At 51.1% G+C, this 26257-nt stretch overlaps 1 protein-coding gene across 1 annotated transcript in view; it reads right to left on the bottom strand.

The window, feature by feature from the left end:
* The window catches only part of LOC139238018 (keratin, type I cytoskeletal 13-like), a 132828-nt gene extending 116390 nt beyond the window's left edge, over window positions 1-16438 (bottom strand). Inside the window, exons 1-2 of the mRNA XM_070867415.1 lie at window positions 16399-16438; window positions 15555-15652 (exon numbers count right to left, since the gene is read on the bottom strand). Coding sequence (XP_070723516.1) covers window positions 15555-15652; window positions 16399-16438 — 138 coding nt within the window. The remainder of the gene's footprint in view (window positions 1-15554; window positions 15653-16398) is intronic.
* Window positions 16439-26257: the final 9819 nt, after the last annotated feature.

The raw sequence follows: 26257 nt of genomic DNA on the forward strand, positions 1-26257 counted from the left end.
ATCTTGGTTGGAGGCTGTCTGTCGCTGGAATATCCCATGCAGACCAAATAATATGAAAAGCAAAGATAGGGAAAAATTTTAATTCCCTTTTCAATTTAGTAACCATTTTTATCAGCATTTTTTTATACAAAGAATGTAGATTGGAAGTTACACGATCTGCAGTTTTAAAATAGAATAATAATCAACTATACAGATTGTTATAACCACATCTTAAGTTTCAGAGGATATTACGTTTAACTTTATGGTTGTGTCATCCCAACTATTCATTATTCTTCATGTGATATAACAACTTGCTGTTAGATAGGAATTAGGAGCAGGAGTCGGCCATTCGGCCCCTCGAGCCTGCTCCGCCATTCAATGAGATCACGGCTGATCTTCGACCTCAACTCCACTTTCCCGCCCAATCCCCATATCCCTCGATTCCCTCAATATCCAAAAATCTATCGATCCCAGCCTTGAATAGATGAAAAGACTGAGCCTCCAACTCCCTTACATAAGGCCTTAAACGTAGGGCGCTTCACAGAAGGTGGTAATCAGACAAATAGACGTCAAGCTAAAGAACGAGATATTGGGAGGGGCTAAAGAGGTGGGTTTTAAGGGGCTTCTGATAGTAGGAGAAGGAGTGGAGAGGTATAGCGAGGGAATTGCCAAGTACGGGGTCAGAGTGGCTGCAGGGATGGGCGCCAATGGGGAGGGTGGGGTGTGAAGGTAAGGAGGATTGTAGAAAAGGCCAGTCAGAGGAGCGGAGAGCTTGTGTGGGGGAGGGGGGGGCGGGTGTAGGGGCTGGAGGAGGCTACAGTGATTGCGACGGATGAGGCCATAAAAGGATTTAAGGATGCGAATATAAAATTGGAGGCATTGGGAGGCCAATATAGGTCAGGAAGAACAGGAGAAACATAGAAACATAGAAAATAGGTGCAGGAGCAGGCCATTCGGCCCTTCGAGCCTGCACCGCCATTCAATAAGATCATGGCTGATCATTCCCTCGGTACCCCTTTCCTGCTTTCTCTCCATACCCCTTGATCCCTTTAGCCGTAAGGGCCACATCTAACTCCCTCTTGAATATATCTAATGAACTGGCATCAACAACTTTCTGTGGTAGAGAATTCCACAGGTTCACCACTCTCTGAGTGAAGACGTTTCTCCTCATCTCAGTCCTAAATGGCTTACCCCTTATCCTTCGACTGTGACCCCTGGTTCTGGACTTCCCCAACATCGGGAACATTCTTCCTGCATCTAACCTGTCCAATCCCGTCAGAATTTTATATGTTTCTATGAAATTCCCTCTCATTCTTTTAAACTCCAGTGTATAAAGGCCCAGTCGATCCAGTCTCTCCTCATATGTCAGTCCTGCCATCCCGGGAATCAGTCTGGTGAACCTTCGCTGCACTCCCTCAATAGCAAGAACGTCCTTCCTCAGATTAGGAGACCAAAACTGAACACAATATTCCAGGTGAGGCCTCACCAAGGCCCTGTACAACTGCAGTAAGACCTTCCTGCTCCTATACTCAAATCGCCTAGCTATGAAGGCCAACATACCATTTGCCTTCTTCACCGCCTGCTGTACCTGCATGCCAATCTTCAATGACTGATGTACCATGACACCCAGGTCTCGTTGCACCTCCCCTTTTCCTAATCTGCCGCCATTCAGATAATATTCTGCCTTCGTGTTTTTGCCACCAAGGTGGATAACCTCACATTTATCCACATTATACTGCATCTGCCATGCATTGGTCCACTCACCTAACCTGTCCAAGTCACCCTGCAGCCTCTTAGCGTCCTCCTCACAGCTCACACCACCACCCAGCTTAGTGTCATCCACAAACTTGGAGATATTTACACTCAATTCTTTCATCCAAATGATTGAGATAGGGGAGCAGAAATTGACGTAGGATGGGATATGGGCGCAGGGTTTTAGGGTGAGCTGTAGTTCCTAGAAGGTGAAGGATGGGAGGCCACCCAGAAGAGCTTTAGAACAGTCGAATGTGGAGGTCACATAGGCATGGATGGGACCTATTTGCTCACTGACAAAAGCTTTGCAGTGCCCCACTAGTCACACAACTGATGAATGTTGCTTATACAGTAAAAGAAAGATTTGCATTTCTATAGCGCCTTTCACGACCATCGGACGTCTCAAAGCGCTTTACAACCAATGAAGTACTTTTGGAGTGTAGTCACTGTTGTAATGTGGGAAACGTGGCAGAAAACTTGCACACAGCAAGCTCCCACACACAGCAATGTGATAATGACCAGATAATCTGTTTTTGTTAGGCTGATTGAGGGATAAATATTGGCCCCAGGTCACCGAGGATAACTCCCCTACTCTTCTTCGAAATAGTGCCGCGGGATCTTTTACATCCACCTGAGAGAGCAGACGGGGCCTCGGTTTAATGTCTCATCTGAAAAGTAGCACCTCTGACAGTGCGGCGCTCCCTCAGTACTGCCCCTCCGACAGTGCAACGCTCCCTCAGTACTGCCCCTCCGACAGTGCGGCGCTCCCACAGCACTGCCCCTCCGACAGTGCGGCGCTCCCTCAGTGCTGCCCCTCCGACAGTGTAGCACTCCACTGCGGAGATAGGGAGGGGCGAGGGCCATGGAGGGATTTGTATACAAGGATGAGAATTTTGAAATCGAAGCGTTGCTTAACTGGGTGCAAATTAAATACAGGTCAATGAGCACAGGGGGTGATGGGTGAAAAGGACACGTTGCGAGTTAGGACACGGGGCAGTGAGCACAGTGGGTGATGGGTGAAAAGGACACGTTGCGAGTTAGGACACGGGGCAGTGAGCACAGGGGGTGATGGGTGAGTGGGACTTGGTGCGAGTTAGGACACGGGGCAGCGAGCCCAGGGGAGTGATGGGTGAGCGGGACTTGGTGCGAGTTAGGACACGGGGCAGCGAGCCCAGGGGAGTGATGGGTGAGTGGGACTCGGTGTGAGTTAGGACACAGGTCAGCGAGCACAGCGGGTGATGGGTGAGCGGGACTCGGTGCGAGTTAGGATATGGGGCAGCGAGCACAGCGGGTGATGGGTGAGCGGGACTCGGTGCGAGTTAGGACACGGGGCAGCGAGCACAGGGGGTGATGGGTGAGCGGGACACGGTGCGAGTTAGGACACGGGGCAGCGAGCACAGGGGGTGATGGGTGAGCGGGACACGGTGCGAGTTAGGACACGGGGCAGTGAGCACAGCGGGTGATGGGTGAGCGGGACTCGGTGCGAGTTAGGACACGGGGCAGCGAGCACAGCGGGTGATGGGTGAGCGGGACTCGGTGCGAGTTAGGACACGGGGCAGCGAGCACAGGGGACTGATGGGTGAGTGGGACTCGGTGCGAGTTAGGACACGGGGCAGTGAGCACAGGGGGTGATGGGTGAGCGGGACTCGGTGCGAGTTAGGACACGGGGCAGCGAGCCCAGGGGAGTGATGGGTGAGCGGGACACGGTGCGAGTTAGGACACGGGGGCAGCCAAGTTTTGGATCACCTCCAGTTTACGTAGGCTTGAATGTGGGAGGCCAGCATCGGCAAGAGACGGGCTTGTTGGCCTTCCTGGCCTCTTCCTATGCCTAGAAATTGTTGTGTTTCCTTTTTAAAAGAATCTTATCGATTTTATTAATACAATGTTCGAAAGGCGGCGAAATTGGACAATTCAGCATTGAGCTGCAAAACTCAACATAGCCACTTGATGGCGGTGTCATGCCAGGTATGTGAGCCCCTGTTATTCACTCGGTATATAGAGGATAGATCTTCAACAGCAGTATAGTAAGACAAGTGTTTCCACAATATGACCGAATGGATAATTTACATGTGTTCACAGAGTAGATGCATTTAGTATTTCCCATTGCTGATAGATTTTTGTTAGGCAAGGGTATTAAGGGTTACGGAACCAAGGCAGGTAGATAGAGTTAAGATACAGATCAGCCGTGATCTGATTGAACGGCTGAACAGACTCGAGGGGCCTACACCTGTTCCTATGTTCCTCTGGTTTCTGCACTTGCTCCTGCGTGTTATGAGTGTTATGCGGGCCCGCTGGAGGACAATGGCGGTGGGAAGAGAGCGGGACGGATCGGAGTTGATTCCCCGCCGGCCCCAGAGTCGGCTGACCAGCATCTGTGGAGCAAAGCTTCCTCCCGGGGACAGACTCAGCACCGCTTTATAAACCCGGGGTGGGAGCAAACTGGGAGCGGAGGGAGGAATGCTGGAGATGGTGCGATGGGTTGGGTTTGAGCTCAGCCCGGGACCGCGGCGATTTCCGGGAGGGCGACGGCTGCGAAGCCAGGTCGCTGATTGCAGTGCGGGCAGGCACAGCAGGAGGGGCGAAGGAGCGGCGAGAGTCTGTACAGGGACCTGATCGGGGCCCAGGAGAGGCGAGGGCCCAGGGGCAGCACGGGCCCAGCCCACACTGTGATATGTGGGCGCACTAGGTCCGTGCAGTAGAGCTGGTCTCCAGTCGTCCTGGTTAACCCTTGCCACTGGACCAAGACCTCGCTCTGTCAAGCCCGTGTGGTGGCTGGTGTGCAACGGTCACCCCACGTTAAAAACATCCACGCACATAGAAACATAGAAACATAGAAAATAGGTGCAGGAGGAGGCCATTCGGCCCTTCGAGCCTGCACCACCATTCAATATGATCATGGCTGATCATGCAACTTCAGTACCTCATTCCTGCTTTCTCTCCATACGCCTTGATCCCTTTAGCCGTAAGGGCCACATCTTCCACCCTTCAGGATGTAGTTCGGGATCTGGAATATTAGATCCTTCATTGAAACACCTGTGAACGCATTCCTTTTTGGCAAGGAAGCAAGTCATCCTTGCTTCGAGGTACCGCCTTTGATGATGATGGTATGAGTGCAGCTCAATTATGTTTCTGTTTCTAATCTGTGTGTTGCTTTGGTTTTGACAGCATCAAGTAGGTAACTAGAGCCTCAGTGGGCAGCACTCTCGCCTCTGAGTCAGAAGGTTGTGGGTTCAAGTCCCACTCCAGAGACTTGAGCACATAAATCCAGGCTGACACTCCCAGTGCCGTACTGAGGGAGCGCCGCACTGTCGGAGGGGCAGTACTGAGGGAGCGCCGCACTGTCGGAGGGGCAGTACTGAGGGAGCGCCGCACTGTCGGAGGGGCAGTACTGAGGGAGTGCTGCACTGTCGGAGGGGCAGTACTGAGGGAGCGCCGCACTGTCGGAGGGGCAGTACTGAGGGAGTGCCGCACTGTCGGAGGGCAGTACTGAGGGAGCGCCGCACTGTCGGAGGGGCAGTACTGAGGGAGTGCCGCACTGTCGGAGGGCAGTACTGAGGGAGTGCCGCACTGTCGGAGGGGCAGTACTGAGGGAGCGCCGCACTGTCGGAGGGGCAGTGCTGAGGGAGCGCTGCACTGTCGGAGGGGCAGTACTGAGGGAGTGCCGCACTGTCGGAGGGGCAGTACTAAGGGAGCGCCGCACTGTCGGAGGGGCAGTGCTGAGGGAGCGCCGCACTGTCGGAGGGGCAGTGCTGAGGGAGCGCCGCACTGTCGGAGGGGCAGTACTGAGGGAGTGCCGCACTGTCGGAGGGGCAGTACTAAGGGAGCGCCGCACTGTCGGAGGGGCAGTGCTGAGGGAGCGCCGCACTGTCGGAGGGGCAGTACTGAGGGAGCGCCGCACTGTCGGAGGGGCAGTGCTGAGGGAGCGCCGCACTGTCGGAGGGGCAGTACTGAGGGAGTGCCGCACTGTCGGAGGGGCAGTACTAAGGGAGCGCCGCACTGTCGGAGGGGCAGTACTGAGGGAGCGCCGCACTGTCGGAGGGGCAGTGCTGAGGGAGCGCCGCACTGTCGGAGGGGCAGTGCTGAGGGAGCGCTGCACTGTCGGAGGCATCGTCTTTCGGATGAGACGTTAAATCGAGGCCCTGTCTGCTCTCTCAGGTGGACGTAACAGAGTCCACGGCACTATTTCGAAAAAGAGCTGGGGAGTTATCCACGGCGTCCTGGCCAATATTTATCCCTCAATCAACATCATTAGAAAAATAGATCATCTGGTCATTATCACAGTGCTGTTTGTGGGAGCTTGCTGTGCGCAAATTGACTGCTGCGTTTTCTGAGTTTCCCGCGCTCAGCCAGGGTCTCTGTGCTCCCACGGTAGGTAGAAGGAGAAGCAGACCCCTTATTCTGAGACTATTTCCCCCCGGGCTGAGGATTCTAGAACCAGGGGTCACACAGTCTCAGGATAAGGGGTCGGCCATTTAGGACTGAGATGAAGAGAAACTTCTTCACTCAGAGGGTGGTGAATCTTTGGAATTCTCTGCCCCAGAGGGCTGTGGAGGCTCAGTCTTTGAGTATATTCAAGACAGAGATCGATAGATTTTGGGGAACTAAGGAAATCAAGGGATATAGGGATCGGGCGGGAACGTGTTGAGGTTGAAGATCAGCCGTGATCTCATTGAATGGCGGAGCAGGCTCGAGGGCTCCTAACTCTCCAGTGACACCCCGGAGCGGGGTGAAAGATGGCGGTGAGGGCCCACCGCGATCCACGGGTCGGGTTTTGCGGTGGCGCGGAGCAACACCGCCGGCAAAGTGTGCGACGCCCTCTGGTTGCGACACCGGCAGGAGATTTGGAGATTTGCCCGGCTCACCCGCCCAGAAGTGCGCCCGCAACGACCGCCTGGGAAATCGGAGCGATCCGGCATAGCCGGTGGCAGTGAGGGAGGTACAGAACTCGGCAAGTAAGTCGAGGGTCCTTTGCTTTCATTGTTTGTGCGATTAATGATGTGGGTGGGCCTTGTTTTGGGAATACACACGGCCCGGCACTTTAGGTCGCGAGTTTCCCCATCCTTGTGCCTCGAAAAGTGTACAATGCCTCCCTTGGCGCTGCGCCCCTTGACACAGGGCCCAGAGGCCCAAATTTCCTTACCAGGGCGTACACTATTCCCAGCCGAAAAATGTCCCGCCCCGCCTCTGTTTTCGTCCAGAAATCAGAAAAGCCTAAAATCTAGGCCTCATATGTTCTTAAGAATAGAAGCCGGTGTTGTCGCTCTTGATTGCCACCTAGTGCTTGTGTGTGGACATTGCGTGAGGAGAGGGTTAGGTGATGTCCCCTGTAATGGTCGTTCCCCTTCGAGCAGCAAAGTGTACGAAAAGATTTAATAGAGGTGTTCAAAATCAGTTGCGTAAATAAGGACAAACTGTTTCCAGTGGCAGAAGGGTTCGGTAACCAGAGGGACACAGATTGAAGGTAATTGGCAAAAGAACCAGAGGGGGAGATGAAGGGAATTGGATAAATACTTGGAGGGAGAAAAAGTTACGGGGCTATGGATGAGACAATGTTCCCATGCTCCAGTATCGAGCTCTCGCACTCCCCAGCTCACTGGCCCCTGTCACCACATCACAGATCAAAGCACGGGCGCCTTTTGCAACTGTGCAACACCTTGTGGGTTGGAGATAGAAACATAGACAATAGGAGCAGTAGTAGGCCATTCGGCCCCTCGAGTCTGCACCGCCGTTCAATAGGATCATGGCTGATCCTCTATCTCAACACCATATTCCCGCTTTCTCCCCATACCCCTTGATGTCTTTTGTGTCTAGAAATCTATCTATCTCTCTCTTAAATATATTCAGTGACTTGGCCTCCACAGCCTTCTGTGGTAGAGCATTGCACAGATTCACCGCCCTCTGTGTCGGGGGTTGAGCTGACATCCCCAACACCCCTTCCACAGAGCAGGTACCTGAGGGACGCCCCCCGCCCCCCCTCTCCCGGTCTTGTGTCTGGTCCAGTGCCAGTCCTGCCCCTCTGGTACAGCACGGTGTGGCGATACTGTGTGGTGAGACGCACTGTCCCACACTCATCCTCTTCCTCCTCTACCGTCCGTCACGTTACTGGCAGGTCACTGCCCCCCTTCCCAGTGGGGCCCTCGTCCCAATGGAAACTTGCGCCTGAGAATGCAATTGGACATGGTGTTGCTCCTGTAACTATTTTAGACTTTTTAACAATGCAGTTCTTCGCCTTCTCTGCCCCTTCCACCAATGGTGCAGCCCTTTCGTAGTAAACACAGCGATGAGTCCAAAAACCCTTTTTATTTGGAGTACAGCTGGCCATCTGCACTTGGAGGCCGGATGCAGTGCTGGGCTGTGATCGATAATGTTGCTTAATTTTTAACCTCCTGTTGCAGGGTTGTGCCTGTGGAAATTCAGCATGCTGGGCATAGTTAGCCAATCAGGGGACCCGCTGGAATCCCCAGAGTCTTGAGGAGAGGAGAGAGAATACAGGGGCAAAACTGGGTGGGGGAGGAGAGGTTCTGAGATAGAAGTTTGGATCTCTGGGCCCTGCGTCAAGGGACGCAGCACCAAGGGAGGTGTTGTACACTTTTCAAGGCACAAGAACGGGAAACTCGCGAGTTAAAGTGTCGGGCCTTGTGCGCTCCGAGTGAGACCTTGGGGGGGGGGGGAGGGGACCCTCAGCCAGCGGGACCCTCAGCCAGCGGGACCAGGATCCTCAGCCAATGGGACCCTCAGCCAGTGGGACCCTCAGCCAGTGGCACCCTCAGCCAGTGGGACCCTCAGCCAGTGGGACCCTCAGCCAGTGCAGACTCTGAGCCAGTTTTCGACCGGCACGGACACAATGGGCCGAATGGCCTCCTTGGGTGTTGCATCATTCTTTGATTCAATCATCGAAAACCTTTCCAGCGTTCATCGCCCAGGGCGCACACGCGAGATACAGAGAGATACAGAGAGGCAGACTGCACCTTGGACTCAAGGCCTTCAAGAGACATGGAGGGGCAGCGGGGAGGGAGAAAACTGGCAAGTGTAAGATTTACACACTTTCACAAAAGGTACAGCAAGAGGCCACAAACCAAAAATGGTCGAAGACAAGCTTTTGGGACTGACTGGGCGGGGGAGAAAAAGGCGCCAGCCCGGGGCAAGTGATGACTCAGCTTTAGATGAAAAACAATCTCTGCGGTCAGGAACCAGACCTGATTATGCATCAAAACAAAGGGATTAATACAATCTAATCCAGGAGCCCCTGGATTGATTGGCCGGAAGGGGAAAACAGTTCCCTCCAGAGACGAAAGGTCTGCAAAAAACCAGGACAACAAAGGATCCCACAAGACGTGCATTTTTGGAGAACGGGGCCGTATGGATAAGGAGTTATCTTTTGCCCTGTCAACTCCGTGTGCAAATTGTGGATATCCAGATCCATCACTGCAGCCAGTCAAACAAATCACCACAAACAACGGAACCGATCCAGATGCATTAACAGAAAACCCAGCCCAGCGGGACATTTATTCATAAAATGGATAGATATATACATGAGCTGGAAGTGGCTCAGCGCGAACGGATGGGGAAGGACGGACACGGAAGAAACGGAAGAGAAGCGAACGGCCAGAAGAGGGAACATTAAAGAGGAACAACCGGTCACGGAACCAACGACACGAACCTACAATCGACATGGTGGGCCGCCCCGACCTGTGTGAGACCACCACCACAGATCGGGGCTATAACTAGAGCTGGAGCGCTGGGCCCTGGAACACCGTGGGCGGAGGTGCGGCGAATGAGAGTACGGGGCCCAGGAGAGGCGAGGGCCCAGGGGCAGCACGGGCCCAGCCCACACTGTGCGATATGTGTGCGCACTAGGTCCGTGCAGCAGAGAAGGTCTCCAGTCGTCCTGGTTAACCCTTGCCACTGGACCAAGACCTAGCTCTGTCAAGCCCGTGTGGTGGCTGGTGTGCAACGGCCACCCCACGTTAAAAAAATCCACCCACAGGCATCTTCCAACCCCCTGAACTGGAGTTCAGAACTGGAACATCGGGTCCTTCATTGAAACATCTGTGAACTCTTGTGGAAGCAAGTCATCCTCGTTCGAGGGACTGCCGATGATGATGATGACAATTGACGATAACAGCAACTAACTGGACGGGTGATTGTATGTCTTCGGTCAATTCTCTCAGAAGTCTTGTTCATTTTTGGTTGGTTTTTGCGTAATGAAACCTACAGTTGGGCTAAGCCTAAAATTGGCATCACGTGTCGTCCTTTCCTGCAATTCCCGAGGTCGACGATTCAAGGTAGAGAGTAAAACGAACACCCGACACAAGAAAATAAGTGGGGGGGAAAATGAAAAGTACTCACAGCTCCCCCAATGGCTCCCCCGGTGGGCAAATGCAGCATCGGTACGTCTACAACCCACTGTGGAAATTCAGCATGCACAGAAACACAGTTAGCCAATCAGGGGACCTGTTGGAATCCCCGGAGCCTTGAGGAGAGGAGAGAGAATAGAGGGGCAAAACTGGGTGGGGGAAGAGAGGTTCTGAGATAGAATGAAATTAAAAAATCGTTTGTGAGACTGTTGCCATGGTAAAACTGCAAGAGAAGTCGGCGTTAAAAAGGCCTCTCAGATATAATCACAAGTTGCTAACAATTTTCCCCAGCCTGTGTGCCAAGTACTCATTTACCAAAATGCACCGGGGTAGATCTTGCCTTTGGGCGATGGTGTAAAGTGGGTGATAATGAATTGGCAGCAAGTTTTACACCTCTCGAAATGAGAACCGGTGGAGATGTAAAGCTGCTGTTTTATAGTACAGGGTATCTACTTCAAGGACTTTAGAATAGAATCCTACAACACAGAACTAGCCCATACAGACACGATGAGCCAAGCAGTCTCCATCCGTATTGTAATTTCTCTATGATTCACTGGTGGGCCGGATTTTCGGCTTTGGGGTTTGTCGGCACAAACGGCAGCGATACGTGAAACTTACCGTTTTCATTGCGCTACTGTTTTTAGGCCGAACCTTCAGCCTTTGCCTGAGGGGGGCATTGCACAAGCACTCGTGGCGCAAACCACGAGTTTCGGCAACTTTAGTCCGGGGTCGTTTGCGCTGCGAGAGAGGCCTTGGGAGAGGGGGGGGGGGGGAGGAAAAATAATCCCCCAAAATACATTCCAAAAAGATTTACAAGACCCTTAATTAAGTAATCGCTGCAAAATAAAAATGTAAAAATAAAAACGTTGGCGCTTACCTTCTCTGCAGGTTTTCAGACTTACTGCTGTTGGCAGGGCTGCACCGAGTGTCGCAGTTCTGGGTGCGGCGTACGGGTCGGGGGGGAGCTGAAACTCGGACCCACACGCAATCGGAGTCGTTGTACGTCAGCGCTCCTCTCCCCCTCGGCACGTGGAAGTGCCGCCGCAAACCGATCCCACACAATCCCGCGCCCGGGCTTAGTGACCGTGTTTTTCGCCGCGGAGGGTCAAATCGCGGCGAAAAACCAGTCGCGCACCTACCAGAAATACGGCCCGATATCGTGCCTGTGTCAACTCTTTGAAAGAGCGGGGCACAACTTGGTTAAAAGTAAACTTTAATGTTGGTAATCATCCATCAACATCGGCGGTCCCTCGAGGCGAGGATGACTTGCTTCCACACCAAAAAGGGATGAGTTCACAGGTGTTTCAATGAAGGACCTAATATTCCGGATCCCGAACTACATCCTGAAGGGTGGAAGATGCCTGTGGGTGGATTTTTTTAACGTGGGGTGGCCATTGCACACCAGCCACCACACGGGGCTTGACAGAGCGAGGTCTTGGTCCAGTGGCAAGGGTTACCCAGGACAACTGGAGACCAGCTCTGCTGCACGGGCCGAGTGTGCACACATATCGCAGTGTGGGCTGGGCCCGTGCTGCCCCTGGGGCCCTCGCCTCTTCTGGGCCCCGAACTCACGCCTCTCCTGGACCCCGATCACGTCACTCTACAATCTCTCGCTGCTCCTTCGCCCCGACCTCGCCCCTCCTGCTGTACCTGCCCTCACTGCAGTCAGCCGTCGCCCTCCTGCAGCACGCGCTGCTCCCTGCCGTGGTACACCACCGCACGCTGCTCTCGCTAATAGCCCCGGCCCGCTGGTGGTCTTGCAGGCCGGGACCCGTGCCAATTTCCGGGCCGGGCTGTCGCACACTGCTCCCTCTAGTGGTCCAGGCCTGCTGGTGGTCTTGCAGGCCGGGACCCGTGCCAATTTCCGGGCCGGGCTGTCGCACACTGCTCCCTCTAGTGGTCCAGGCCTGCTGGTGGTCTTGTAATAATGTACCTAGATCTGGCGAATCAGCAGAAAGTGTTGAAAATACTCAGCCAGTCCGGCAGCCTCTGTGGAGGTTTAACGTTTCAGGTCCACGACCTTTTGTCAGAACGTGGAAGACTTTGGGGATTTAAAGGGAAATCCCGGCGGAGGTAAAAATTGAACTTCTTCAAGGTAGGCAGGTCACCATATCGAAAGGTTAACTTTGGTTCTCTCTGCACAGACGCTGCCTGACCCGCTGAGCAATTCCATCATTCTCTATTTTTATTCAACGTTTCCAGACTCCGCAGTATTTTTCTTTTTGTATTAGAGTATACATTTATGTCTGTTCTTTGCGTTCACAGTTTCCAAGAATCCCATTAAATTGCATTTTCATTTAATCTCATACTCATGCCTCAAAGAGTTTTAAAAGTCTATAAGGTCATAACACAAGCAAACCAAGCACTAGGGTTTATTTCTCGAGGGACAGAATTGAAAAGTTAAGCTAAACTTGTATGGAACCTTGGTTAGACCACACTTGGAGCACTGCATACAGTCCTGGTCGCCGTATTATAAAAAGGATATAGAGGCACTGGAGAGGGTGCAGAGATGATTTACAAGGATGAGACCAGTAATGCGGGGTGCAATTATCAGGAAAGGATGAACAGGCTGCGTCTCTTTTCTCTGCCCTAATAGAGGTCTTTAAAATGATGAAAGGTTTTGATGGAGTGGATACAGAGAGAGTGTTTCCACTTGTGGGGAAGAGCATAACTAGAGGCCATCAATATAAGACCGTCACCCAGAAATCCAATGGGGAATTCAGGAGAAATTTCTTTACCCAGAGAGGGGTGAGAATGTGGAACTCGCTGCCACAGGGAGGGGTTGAGGCGAATAGTATCGATGCATTTAAGGGGAGGCTGGACAAGCGTATGGGGGAGAAGGGAATAGAGGGTTATGCTGATAGAGTTAGATGAGGAAAGACGGGAGGAGGCTCGAGTGGAGCATAAACGCCGGCACGGACTGGTTGGGCCGAATGGCCTGTTTCATAGAAACATAGGCCCCAAGTTTCCACATGATTTGCTCCTGATTTTTAGGAGCAACTGGTGTAGAACGGAGTATCTTAGAAATGGGAATTCTCGTCATTTAGTTTGCTCCAGTTCTAGTCAGTTAGAACAGTTTCACTTTGGAACAGAATTTTGTTTTCAAAAGGGGGCGTGTCCGGCCACTTATGCCTGATTTCAAAGTTTCGTGAGTGAAAACTTACTCCAAACTAACTTAGAATGGAGTAAGTGAAGATTTTTGTACGCTCTTGTCTACACTTTAGAAAATCAGGCGTAGGTTACAAATTAGGCGTAGGGAACAAGGTGGGGGGGGGGGATGGGGGGGAAGGGAAGTCATTAAATTCTACAATTAATCCTTAGTTATACTTATACAAACATTATACAAATAAATCCAACCTGAATAAAAATTTATAAGCAAAGAAAAGATTAAATAAACCATGTTCCTACCTGTGTGAAATAGCATCAGCCTTCGAGCTGCTGTGCTTCAGGCAGGCCTTTCATGTTGGAGACTGGTAGGGGTATGGCGTCAGTGTCTCGACGGCAGCGGCAGCAAGCTTCGAGCTGAGCTGCGGTGCTTGAGGCAGGCCTTCATTCTCTTCGTGGCTGGCCGCGAAGAAGCAGCACCGGACGGACCCGAGGCCATTTGGCCATGAGATATCAGCGGCGTCAGTGGCTGGCCGGCAGCCGAAGAATCAACACCTGACACACGCAGCCCTTTATGGTGCTTGAGGCCATTTGGCCACGCTTTAGGGGCGGCGTCAGTGGCTGGCCGGCAGCCGAAGATACAGCAGCAGCCTTCGAGCTGTGAGGGGGACTGAGGCCATTTGGACAGGGAGAGGCAGCCACATAGACAGTTTTATATTGAAATTTGCAGAATGGGTGCTGCATTGTCAACACCACGTATTATGCAATGGTTTGCCATCTTTGTTCTTGGTGGATGTTGATTCATTGCAAAGTTGAATTGGCACTCTTATTTCTCCAAACACACAGTCCTTAATTTGCATGCACCAATGCAGTACCGGTTCTGCAAGTTTAGCAGTGAAAAGCTGAACTCACTGATTTCAGCAGGTGATTTATTCAGCAGTGCTGCTAAAAGCACTCCCTCACACACAGAAATATAAAAAAAAATTAAATTACAAGCCTTTGCAGGGGTCCAAGAAACAAATCTTCACTTTTTCTGCAGTATTTTTAAAAATGGCCGAGTGCCAATGTTTGTGTGAGACTGCGCGTGCGCGCACGCTCCAACGCGCACGCGCAGGGTTGCCGGCACCACGAAGGCTAATTTAAATTGTACCCGCCCCCTGCTACTTAGAAAATCGGCGCGCGTGTTAGGCTCCGCCCCCTGCTGCGAAGAGCGCACCGCGCCAAGCAGACATCGAGCTCCAAGGAGCTCGAGAATATCGGACTTTTTTTTAGGCGCAGTTTTCGGCGCGAAAAACAGGCGCCCAGCTCGGAGGTGCGCCGTTTTCGCCGCGGCACGAAACTTGGGGCCATAGAAACATAGAAAATAGGTGCAGGAGCAGGCCATTCGTCCCTTCGAGCCTGCACCACCATTCAATATGATCATGGCTGATCATGCAACTTCAGTACCCCATTCCTGCTTTCTCTCCATACCCCTTGATCCTTTTAACCGTAAGGGCTACATCTAACTCCCCTTTGAATATATCTAACGAACTGGCCTCAACAACTTTCTGCGGTAGAGAATTCCACAGGTTCACAATTCTCTGAGTGAAGAAGTTTCTCCTCATCTCGGTCCTAAATGGCTTACCCCTTGACCTTAGACTGTGACCCCTGGTTCTGGACTTCCCCAACATCGGGAACACTCTTCCTGCATCTAACCTGTCCAATCCCGTCAGAATTTTATATGTTTCTATGAGATCCCCTCTCATTCTTCTAAATTCCAGTGAATAAAGGCCAAATTGATCCAATCTCTCCTCATATGTCAGTCCTGCCATCCCGGGAATCAGTCTGGTGAACCGTCGCTGCACTCCCTCAATAACAAGAATGTCCTTCCTCAGATTAGGAGACAATATTCTGTGCCATGTAAGCTGCGAAATCCACGGGATGTGGGTGTCGCTGGCCAAGCATCCATAGCATTTATTGGCCATCCATAGTCGCTCCTTGTGAAGGTGGTGGCAAGCTTTCTTCCTGAACTGCTGCCGACTGTGTGGTAACGGTTCTCCCACATTGTGTGACGTGCTTTCTGATGTGGTAGGGCACAACATAAATCAAAATATTTGTGGGCGGGCGGGGGAGGGGAGTTTTGTGCTCCCATCTCAGGCCATTAAAAGAGGTCACTGTTCCAACGTAAATGGGCGCCAGTTGCAATGGGGTAGATAGCACATTCGACCCGCATTTGACCCCTGCCTGACCAACAGGTTGTCTACATGCAAAAAATCTAACCTGCACCTTTGTGTCTTTTCAGATGTCTCTGCTGAGCCTTTCTGGGTTTTTTCATCTCTGTTGGAATAAGTACCTTCTCTCTAACACCAGCCATGGAGTTACCTGAAATGTGTTTCCACGAAAATCCAGATAACTGCGGGCCCTGTGCCAAAGGCCTGATGGGATATCTGAGCTCTTTTTAACCGCAACCCTGCCAAATCCTAGGAAGAGAGAAGGCCAATATAAATCGACTTTATTTTTCAAACCAACACACCATGACCTGGACATCAAGGACTAGATCACACAGTGCACTGACGGCCTGAATCACATTGTCAGCCCACAGTCTCAGAATAAGAGGTTGGCCATTTAGGACCGAGATGAGGAGAATTGCCTTCACTCAGAAGGTGGTGAATCTTTGGAATTCTCTACCCCAGAGAGCTGTGGAGTCTCGATAGATTTTTGGATATTATGTTATATTGGGGCCCAAGGGATTATGGGGAGAGTGCAAGAAGGTGGAGTTGAGGTCGAAGATCAGCTGTGATCTCAGTGAATGGCGGAGCAGGCTCGAGGGGCCGAATGGCCGACTCCTGCTCCTAATTCTTATGGTATTATGTTATGTTCTTATCACAGAGTGGCAAGAATGCTGGTTTCATGACGTGAGATGCTACAATTTAAGAAGAAAGACAGAACTTGCAATTATATAGCGCCTCTCACAACAGGAAATGAGTTTAGCCAGTATCTATACTATTCAAAGTAGACATGGCCTCAAAAGACAAAGTGCTTTGCAGCCAATTAAGTAGCCTTGGAGTCACTGTTGTAATGCAGGAAATGCGGGTAACCAATTTGTGCATAGCAAGCTCCCACACACAACAATATGATAATGACAAGATAATCTGTTTCAGTGATGTTGATAGAGGTATAAATTTGGCCAAGATACCGAGCAGAACTCCCCTTTTTTGAACAGTACCAGTGGGATCTTTAATGCTCAGCTTCAACGTCTCATCCATCAGACTGCCCCTCCGACAGTGCGGCACTCCCTCAGTACTACCCCTCCGACAGTGCAGCGCTCCCTCAGTACTGCCCCTCCGACAGTGCGGCATTCCCTCAGTACTACTCCTCCGACAGTGCAGCGCTCCCTCAGCACTACCCCTCCGACAGTGCGGCACTCCCTCAGTACTACCCATCCGACAGTGCAGCGCTCCCTCAGCACTGCCCCTCCGACAGTGCGGCACTCCCTCAGTACTGCCCCTCCGACAGTGCGGCACTCCCTCAGTACTGCCCCTCCGACAGTGCGGCACTCCCTCAGTACTACCCCTCCGACAGTGCAGCGCTCCCTCAGCACTCCCCTCCGACAGTGCATCGCTCCCTCAGCACTGCCCCTCCGACAGTGCAGCACTCCCTCAGCACTGCCCCTCCGAAAGTGCGGCACTCCGTCAGTACTACCCCTCCGACAGTGCGGCGCTCCCTCAGTATCGGCCCTCCGACAGTGCAGCATTCCCTCAGTACTGCTCCTCCGACAGTGCGGAGCTCCCTCAGTACTGTCCCTCTGACAGTGCGGCGCTCCCTCAGTACTGCCCCTCCAACAGCGTGGCGCTCCCTTATTACTGCCCCTCCGACAGTGCAGCACTCCCTCAGTACTGCCCCTCCGACAGTGCGGCGCTCCCTCATTACTGCCCCTCTGACAGTACGGCGCTCCCTCAGTACTGCCCCTCTGACAGTGCAGCGCTCCCTCAGTACTGCCCCTCCAACAGTGCAGGGTTCCCTCAGTACTGCCCCTCCGACAATGCGGCGCTCCCTCAGTACTGCGCCTCCGACAGTGCGGCGCTCCCTCAGTACTGCACCTCCGACAATGTGGCACTCCCTCAGTACTGCCCCTCCGACAGTGCGCCGCTCCCTCAGTACTGCCCCTCTGACAGTGCGGCGCTCCCTCGGTACAGCCCCTCCGACAGTGCGCCGCTCCCTCAATACTGCACTGGGAGTGTCAGCATAGATTTTGTGTTCAGGGGGGACTTTGAACCAACAACCTTTTGAGTCAGAGGCGAGAGTGCTACCCACTGAGCCACTCAATTTGAAGCTTCTGGGGGTTCCCTGAGAGATGTGATACAGCCTTATAAACACAAATTCTTTCTTTTGTGCGCAGTTCAGCCTTTTGCTTCTCGGAACTGAACTCAAAGCCAAGCCAATTCGGCGATTCTTGACTGTTAGTCAAAGCGCCTATATTTTTTCCTCATCTCCAATATTTTTGTGACCCTTAACCAGAAGCGTTGAAAGAAATTGAAAAAACTCCACAATCTTTGCCTGGATGATGATTTTTTTTTCTTCCTGGGCTGGAAGCAGTGCCCCGTGGGGATCAATCCCGGAGGGTTCCCGGCCTGAGCTGGGCCCCTGGCAGTGGAGACTGACCGGAGCCTCGGCAGAAAGTTTAAAATCTCAGCGGGTTGGCGAGGTCCTCAGCTCGGCTGCTGGCCCCAAGTTAAAATCGGGGGTTAGGGTCTCCGGAGAGTCGAATTCTCCAGCACCAGCGCTCAAGAAGAGAAAAATAAGGGGAGAATATATTTCAGCCCCAAGCAGAACCTTCACGGCAGAATGAATGCTCAGAAAGCACCACTTGGTTGCAAATTAAGTTCAAGGACACGAGCTATTATTATATTCCTATCAATACTGCGTACTTGGTGCAGTTGAAGATTACGGAAGACTGACCCTCATTGTCTGCGCTGAAGACTCCCTGATAACCGTGTCTGCACGCACTGTCCTCGCGGCTGATAAAGGCAGGAGTGACAAACTACAACTACAGGCGTTGCTGATCCACGTCCCGATTCGCCGCAGGATGGTCTGCGGCCAAGCGCGAGGCTGGAAACAAAAACTGGCAAACGGCACGGGCCGCAAAAAAAAACTCGACTTTTTTTCGCACCGACACGTCAGCGAACAGATAGAAAACGAGAGGGTCCTCTCAGCTCCACAGCTTATGGCGACTGCCAGGTTTATTAAAAAATGCATTTATTCGTTCACGGGATGCGGGCGTCGCTGGCCAGGCCGGCGTTTATTGGCCATCATTAATTGCCCCTTGAGAAGGTGGTGGTGAGCCGCCTTCTTGAACCGCTGCAGTCCGTGTGGTGAAGATGCTCCCACAGTGCTGACTTTGTCGTAGCGGTTTGGTACGACTGAGTGTCTCGTTGGGCCATTTCAGAGGGGCAGTTAAGAGCTAACCACATTGCTGTGGGTCTGGAGTCACATGTAGACCCAGACTGGGTAAGTGCGGCAGATTTCCTTCCCTGAAGGACCATCGGAGCAGGCCGGGGAGCGGAAGGAGCAGCGTGGCGGTGTACCACTCCAGGGAGCAGCACGGGCTGGAGCAGGAGAGCAACGGCAGCGAAGAGTGACGTCACCAAGGCCCAGGTCGGTGATTGGAGCGTGGGCAGGTACAGCAGGAGCGGCGAGGTCGGGGCGAAGGAGCGGCGAGAGATTGTGGAAGGATGTGATCGGGGCCCAGGAGAGGCGAGGGCCCAGGGGCAGCACGGGCCCAGCCCACACTGCGATATGTGTGCGCACTAGGCCCGTGCAGCAGAGCTGGTCTCCAGTCGTCCAGGTTAACCCTTGCCACTGGACCAAGACCTCGCTCTGTCAAGCCCGTGTGGTGGCTGGTGTGCAACGGTCACCCCACGTTAAAAAAATCCACCCACAGGCATCTTCCACCCTTCAGGATGTAGTTCGGGATCTGGAATATTAGGTCCTTCATTGAAACACCTGTGAACTTTTTGGCGTGGAAGAAAGTCATCCTCGACGCGAGGGACTGCCGATGATGATAGTGAACCAGATGGATTTTCCCATTATTGATACTAGCATTTTAATTCCAGGTTAATTTAACTGAATTTAAATTCCTCCAGCTGCCGTGGTGGGATTTGAATTCGCGTCTCCCAAATGTCCCCCAGAACATCAGGATCGCCATCACTTATCCCCAAAACTGCAGGGCATGAGCAAGCAATCTCCCTCTGGATCTGGAAATGAGAGTAACCACGGGCAGGGCTATTTTTGGTGATGGGTTGACCATCCAACGGGATGGGATGAGGTGGAGTTTTGGCAGCATAAAGGCTAGTGAGGGTTCCTCTGTAGCAAGTGGAGAATGGATACGTTTCCCTCCCACTCCATGGGGATCTTCGTCCTCTGGTCAGTGGGAACCAGATTTGAGGATGACAAATATTTCCCAAAGGAGGTTAAAGCTAAAAGCTGGAATCAAAACGTGTTGGAAAGTGGACTGAGGTCTGAGCACAGCTTGACCATAGGCCCAACGACCCGCTGACCCACTTGGATTCTCGACGGTCAGTCAGTCAGGGAGAGGCCAAGCACCACCTCACTGCACATGCCCCCGATTAAAATCAAGTTTCCAGCAACTGGAGTACAGTACTGGGATTCAGAGAAGGACACGTTCTTCCCCTGCACTTCCTCCTCTGTCAACACTACCAGATTGGCGGTCAACCAAATATGTTAATGTTCATGAGAACGTCAGAATTAGGAGCAGGAGTCGGCCATTCGGCCCCTCGAGCCTACTCCGCCATTCAATGAGATCATGACTGATCTTCAACCTCAACTCCACTTTCCCGCCCGAACTCCATATCCCTCGATTCCCCGAGTACCCAAAAATCTATCGATCTCTGTCTTGAACATACTCAACGACTGAGCCTCCACAGTCCTCTGGGGCAGAGAATTCCAAAGATTCACCACCCTCTGAGTGAAGAAGTTTCTCCTCATCTCAGTCCTAAATGGCCGACCCCTTATTCTGAGACTGTGACCCCTGGTTCTAGACTCCTCAGCCCGGGGGAAACATCCTCCCTGCATCTACCCTGTCAAGCCCTGTAAAAATGTTATACGTTTCAATGAGATCACCTCTCATTCTTCTAAACTCCAGAGAATATCGGCCTAGTCTACTCAATCCTCATAGGACAACCCTCTATCTCAGCAATCAATCTAGATTCCAACATGTATTTATCTCTTGCTCTTTGTATCGCTGCTGCTAGAATTCGAGTATTAAAATCCATGAATAATCAATTGTTTGCTCACAGTGATTGGTCTAGTTTCAAAACTAGCATTCACCCATTCAACCAAAGGCCAATCAAGCCGACAATAGTTACCACTAACCAGCCAATTGGCTCACAATGGTGAAAGGTGTCTATTGTTGCAGTGGGTGATTAGGAAAAACTAATAGAGTGTCGACATAATTATCTTGTGCTTAGCCAGATAAAGCTTTCTAGGCAGACTGGGTAAAGATGCCATCCAGCATCGCACTAAGCCATACAACAACTTTCATTTATATAGCACCTTTAACGTAGCAAAATGTTCCAAGGTGCTTCACAGGAACGATTATCAAACAACATTTTAAAATGATGAAAGAGTGGATACAGAGAGAATGTTTCCACTTGTAGGGAAGAGCAAAACTAGAGGCCATCAATATAAGATAGTCACCCAGAAATCCAATCGGGAAACTTCTTTACCAGAGAGTGGTGAGAATGTGGAACTCGCTACCGCAGGGAGTAGTTGACGCAAATAGCAGCGATGTATTTAAGGGCAGGCTGGACAAGTATACGAGTGAGAAGGGAACAGTGGGTTATGCTGATAGTGAAGAGCTGTGAAATGGTAGCTTTTATACCACTTTTGCAGCTGTCACCTATTCAGAGGATTGGAGAGTCATTAAAAACCCTGACATGATCCCCGAGCGCCGTGAAACTCATCAAAAAGCTGGAAAAATGGTAAGCAGATGGTAAAAATGCTATTTAAGTACCTTTTAACAACCTCTTAACCAATTCAATTGGCTCACCCGCCATTTAATGTCAGGCCTGCAAAGCACAGGCAGACCCGGCAGTTGGGAAACTGACATGGAGGCAGGTTCACAGCGGGACCCAGACCCGCTGTCATGCTTTTAGATTGTAACAGCAGGTCCACTGCCGAAGTCGCCCTGTGATCGCCGGCAAGATTCCGGCCTTACGGTGGGCCAGATTTCTGCAGGCTGCTCTCCTTTGCCTCCTAGTGGACATCAGAGGAGGTGGCACTGACACAGATCTCGAATGGTGCAACTCAGGCCACTTAAAGGAAAAAGCAAGAGGGAGCATTTTTAGAATTAGAAGTTAATCAAAATTTGAAACTGTTTAAGATGAAATTCTACAGTGTCAGCTGTGGCTCAGTGGGCAGCACTCTCGCCTCGGAGTCTGAAGGTTGTGGGTTCAAGTCCCACTCCAGGAACTTGAGCACACAAATTCAGACACACCAGTGCAGTGCTGAGGGAGTGCTGCATTGTCGGAGGTGCCGTCTTTCGGATTAGACGTTAAACTGCAGCCCCATCTGTTTTGAAGTACTTTTGGAGTGCAGTCACTGTTGTAATGTGGGAAACACGGCAGCCAATTTGCGCACAGCAAGCTCCCACAAACAGCAATGTGATAATGACCATATGATCTGTTTTTGTTATGCTGATTGAGGGATAAATATTGGCCACGACACCAGGGATAACTCCAATGCTCTTGTTCGAAATAGTGCCATGGAATCTTTTTACGTCCACCAGAGAGCAGACGGGGCCTCGGTTTAACGCCTCATCCGAAAGACGGTACCTCTTACTGTGTGGCGCTCCCTCAGTACTGCCCCTCCGACAGTGCAGCACTCCTTCAGTACTTTCCCTCCGACAGTGCAGCACTCCTTCAGTACTTCCCCTCCGTCAGTGCAGCGCTCCCTCAGTACTGCCCCTCCGACAGTGCAGAGCTCCCTCAGTACTGCCCCTCCGACAGTGCAGAGCTCCCTCAGTACTGCCCTCCGACAGTGCAGCACTCCTTCAGTACTTCCCCTCCGACAGTGCAGCACTCCTTCAGTACTTCCCCTCCGTCAGTGCAGCGCTCCCTCGGTACTGCCCCTCCGACAGTGCAGAGCTCCCTCAGTACTGCCCCTCCGACAGTGCAGAGCTCCCTCAGTACTGCCCTCCGACAGTGCAGCACTCCTTCAGTACTTCCCCTCCGACAGTGCAGCACTCCTTCAGTACTTCCCCTCCGTCAGTGCAGCGCCCCCTCAGTACTTCCCCTCCGACAGTGCGGCGCTCCCTCAGTACTTCCCCTCCGACAGTGCAGAGCTCCCTTAGTACTGCCCCTCCGACAGTGCAGCACTCCTTCAGTACTTCCCCTCCGACAGTGCGGCGCTCCCTCAGTACTTCCCCTCCGACAGTGCAGAGCTCCCTCAGTACTGCCCCTCCGACAGTGCAGCGCTCCCTCAGTACTGCCCCTCCGACAGTGCAGAGCTCCCTCAGTACTGCCCCTCCGACAGTGCAGAGCTCCTTCAGTACTGCCCCTCCGACAGTGCAGCGCTCCCTCAGTACTGCTCTGGAAGTGTCAGCCTAGATTTATGTGCTCAAGTACACTATTATCCCACGTCATAATTTTAATGCTGCAGTGTCTGAATATTTCAATTCTTTAAGCTGTGAGAGATGCGATAACATTCAGTTGCCCTATGTACTGACAGGCACAGTTGGAATGGGCCAATTGGTAATCTACCTAGTAAAAGCGGAGGTATTGACCGGTCGTGTAGATGTCCAGTTTCTACACAATGACTGACTACTGATCAAAAGATGCGGCCTTGAGTTTGTTAACACAAGCCTGCCGGCCATTCCTTTCAACAAGTGCAATAATCCAAAGTACAAAGTTATTGTCAAACAACCTGATTGGTGCTTAGAAAATCATACTATACTTTAGTTTAGATTGCATTGGTTCCTGTTTTGTTTATTAGTCTGGGACATGTCATGTTTGTTTTTGACCCCTAGCATACGTCAGGGCACAGCATTGCTAAACAACTCAGCTTCCTGCATCTACAGAGTAACAATGGTCGGATTCACAGTGCAATGATTGCTATTATCTTCCAACGGAACATTCGAGTATTACCATCCCTACATAGAGAGGAGATATTGGCTGTTCACTATTTATAATGTTCTTTATAGCTATGTTTATAATTTCCCTATAAAGTGTACAACAATCAGAATCTTGCACTCTTTGGAAAGAAAGAATTTACATTTATTTTACACCTTTCACGACCTCAAAATGTTTTACAGCCACGGAAGAGAGAGAGAGAAAAACACAGAGAAACAAGGAAAAGAAAGAGGAAATAGAGAGGTAGAAAGTGAAAAGAGATGGAAGAACTTCATTGGCTGTAAAGCGCTTTGAGACGACCACCGGACGTCTCAAAGCGCTTTACAGCCAATGAAGTACTTCTGGAGTGTCTCTTCTTTTTGGAGCGTAGTCACTATTGTAATGTGGGAAACACGGCAGCCAATTTGCACAGCAAGCTCCCACACACAGCAGTGTGATAACGATCGGATAATCTGTTATTTTGTGATGTTGATTGAGGGATAAATATTGGCTACAACATTCAAATATTTTGAGAAACGTTTCTAGTTTGCAATTGAACTACCAACACCTAAAACAGATAATCTGATGGTGTCTATAATGTGCAGCAGTGAAATATAAGGACCTACATCGAGAAGTGGTCCAAACAGGAGAATCCGTTAGTTAGTGATGGCCTGGAGTGATTTGTAGAATTATTTGCATCTTTTACAATGACTTTATCCTGTTACATCTGAGCAATGGATCTAAAGCATAACAGCAACCTGTATTTATATAGCACCTTTAATGTAGTGAAACGTCCCAAGGCGTCCACAGGAGTGTTATGAGATATAAATTTGACACCGAGCCGCATAAGTAGAAATTAGGGCAGGTGACCGAAAGCTTGGTCAAAGAGGTAGGTTTTAAGGAGCGTCTTGAAGGAAGAAAGAGAGGTAGAGAGACGGAGAGGTTTTGTGAGGGAGTTCCAGAGCTTGGGGCCCAGGAAACAGAAGGCACGGCCACCGATGGTGGAGTGATTATAATCAGGGATGCTCAGGGGGGCAGAATTAGAGGAGCGCAGACATCTCGGGGGGTTGTGGGGCTGGAGGAGATTACAGAGATAGGGAGGGGCGAGGGCCATGGAGGGATTTGAAAACACGGATGAGAATTTTGAAAACGAGGCGTTGCTTAACCGGGAGCCAATGTAGGTCAGTGAGCACGCTCCCCCTAGTGGTTTAGTGGGTAAAGGCACCACACTGTCCGGCAATAAGTCACATAGACCAAGAATGTCTCCGATTCGTGGAATTACCTCTTCTCTGGGCTTGGGTACCAACAATTGGCCTTGGCTCCGGTGTACTAGGAAATGGGGGTTGGGGGTGGGGGGATATTAACTGTCATCCGCACGCCTGATTGGCATTTAACGGTCCTTGCTGAAACATGCAAGGGCGTTAGATGTGGACAGGGTCGGGCGTGAATGTGAGGCCTTTCAGGGCCCAATAACCTGCCGCTGTTTAGGCCCAAAAAATTAACATGGGCACCAGCAGGCTCTCATATGGGCCTATGTGGTGCCATCCCACAGCGCATTGAGTTGCCATGTTTCATGGTGTAAAGCCATAGGCCAACCCAAAGCGCTTACATTGACTCCGAAATACCACACGTCTCATCTCCGAGCTCTGGTTCAGTGTGTGTGAGGTTCAGCTTTCACCGGCTTGTGTGGTTTAACCAATTGTTAATCTGTGCTTTACTGTTTGATCGTCTCGCTCAGCTCACCCATGGAAGTAATGTCCTCGCAAGAATCAGCACCTCCGGGAGAAAGGCACAACACACTGAACAAACACCACTTGGATCGCAAAATGCTGACCAGCTCCCAATGAGTTTCAGGAACAAAGGGAGACCAAGAGACACCAACAAGCCCAGAGATAGCTTTCATCCGAATGTTTAGGGTTATGTCACAAGAGAGAGGAGTAAAGCCCCTCTTTTCACATTTGTGTCATCCTTCACTGCAATCAGTTGTGATGTTTCTTTGTGTGTGGGTCATATGAACATAAGAAATAGGAGCAGGAATCGGCCATTTGCCTCTCGAGCCTGCTCCGCCATTCAATCAGATCGTGGCTGATCTGGTCTTGGCCTCAACTCCACTTCTCCGCCCGCTCCTCATAACCCTTCACTCCCTTATCGTTCAAAAATCCATCTATCTCCACTGTAAGGGATAAATTGTAAGAGTTGCAAATAGGTGGTCAGAATTATACTGAAGGTAGTGAACTGATCAGTATAATTGTATAATTGCCTATGTATGTAACACTAGCTTACGTAGGTATAGCACAAATGTATAACGCATTAAACTGAATCTATAACTTCTGTAATACTTAAACAGCAAAATCAGCAGTTGTTGATCAGAAGTCTCTGAGGAAGAGATAATGAAGCCAGTTTAGGTGCCTATTATACTGCGGCAAATGGCATGTCATGGAACAACAGCACAGAAGATGGGCAATTGCATATACCACTAAGAGACAGTTTGCTAAGTGTCAACAAATCAATGTAACTTCGCTGATAGAGTTAGACCTATCGAGGATTTTGTAGAAGGGTGCTCCTCTCCAAACCCTGTATAAATTGTACTTGAAACCTCTTGTAACTCGGAGGTTCCACAACTAAACCTTCCCGTGCATTGCTCGTAATAAAACCGGTAACCGGTAAACCGGTTTACTTCCGTGGTCGTTATACAGTGGGAAGCTGGGCGAGGTGTCAATTATCTACATCAGTTAGTCCACCTTGAGGGAGAGAAGCCTTTTTTGTACCCCTATACCACCATAAATATATTCTATGATCCAGCCTCTACAGCTCTCTGGGGCAGAGAATTCCACAGATTCACCACCCTCTGAGAGAAGAAATTCCTCCTCATTTTCATTTTAAATGGGCGGCCCCTTATTCTGAGACTATTCCCCCTAGTTCTAGATTCCCCGTCGAGGGGAAACAGCCTCTCTGCAT

Source organism: Pristiophorus japonicus, chromosome 24, assembly GCF_044704955.1.
Source record: "Pristiophorus japonicus isolate sPriJap1 chromosome 24, sPriJap1.hap1, whole genome shotgun sequence".
In the NCBI taxonomy this organism is placed as follows: Eukaryota; Metazoa; Chordata; class Chondrichthyes; family Pristiophoridae; genus Pristiophorus; species Pristiophorus japonicus.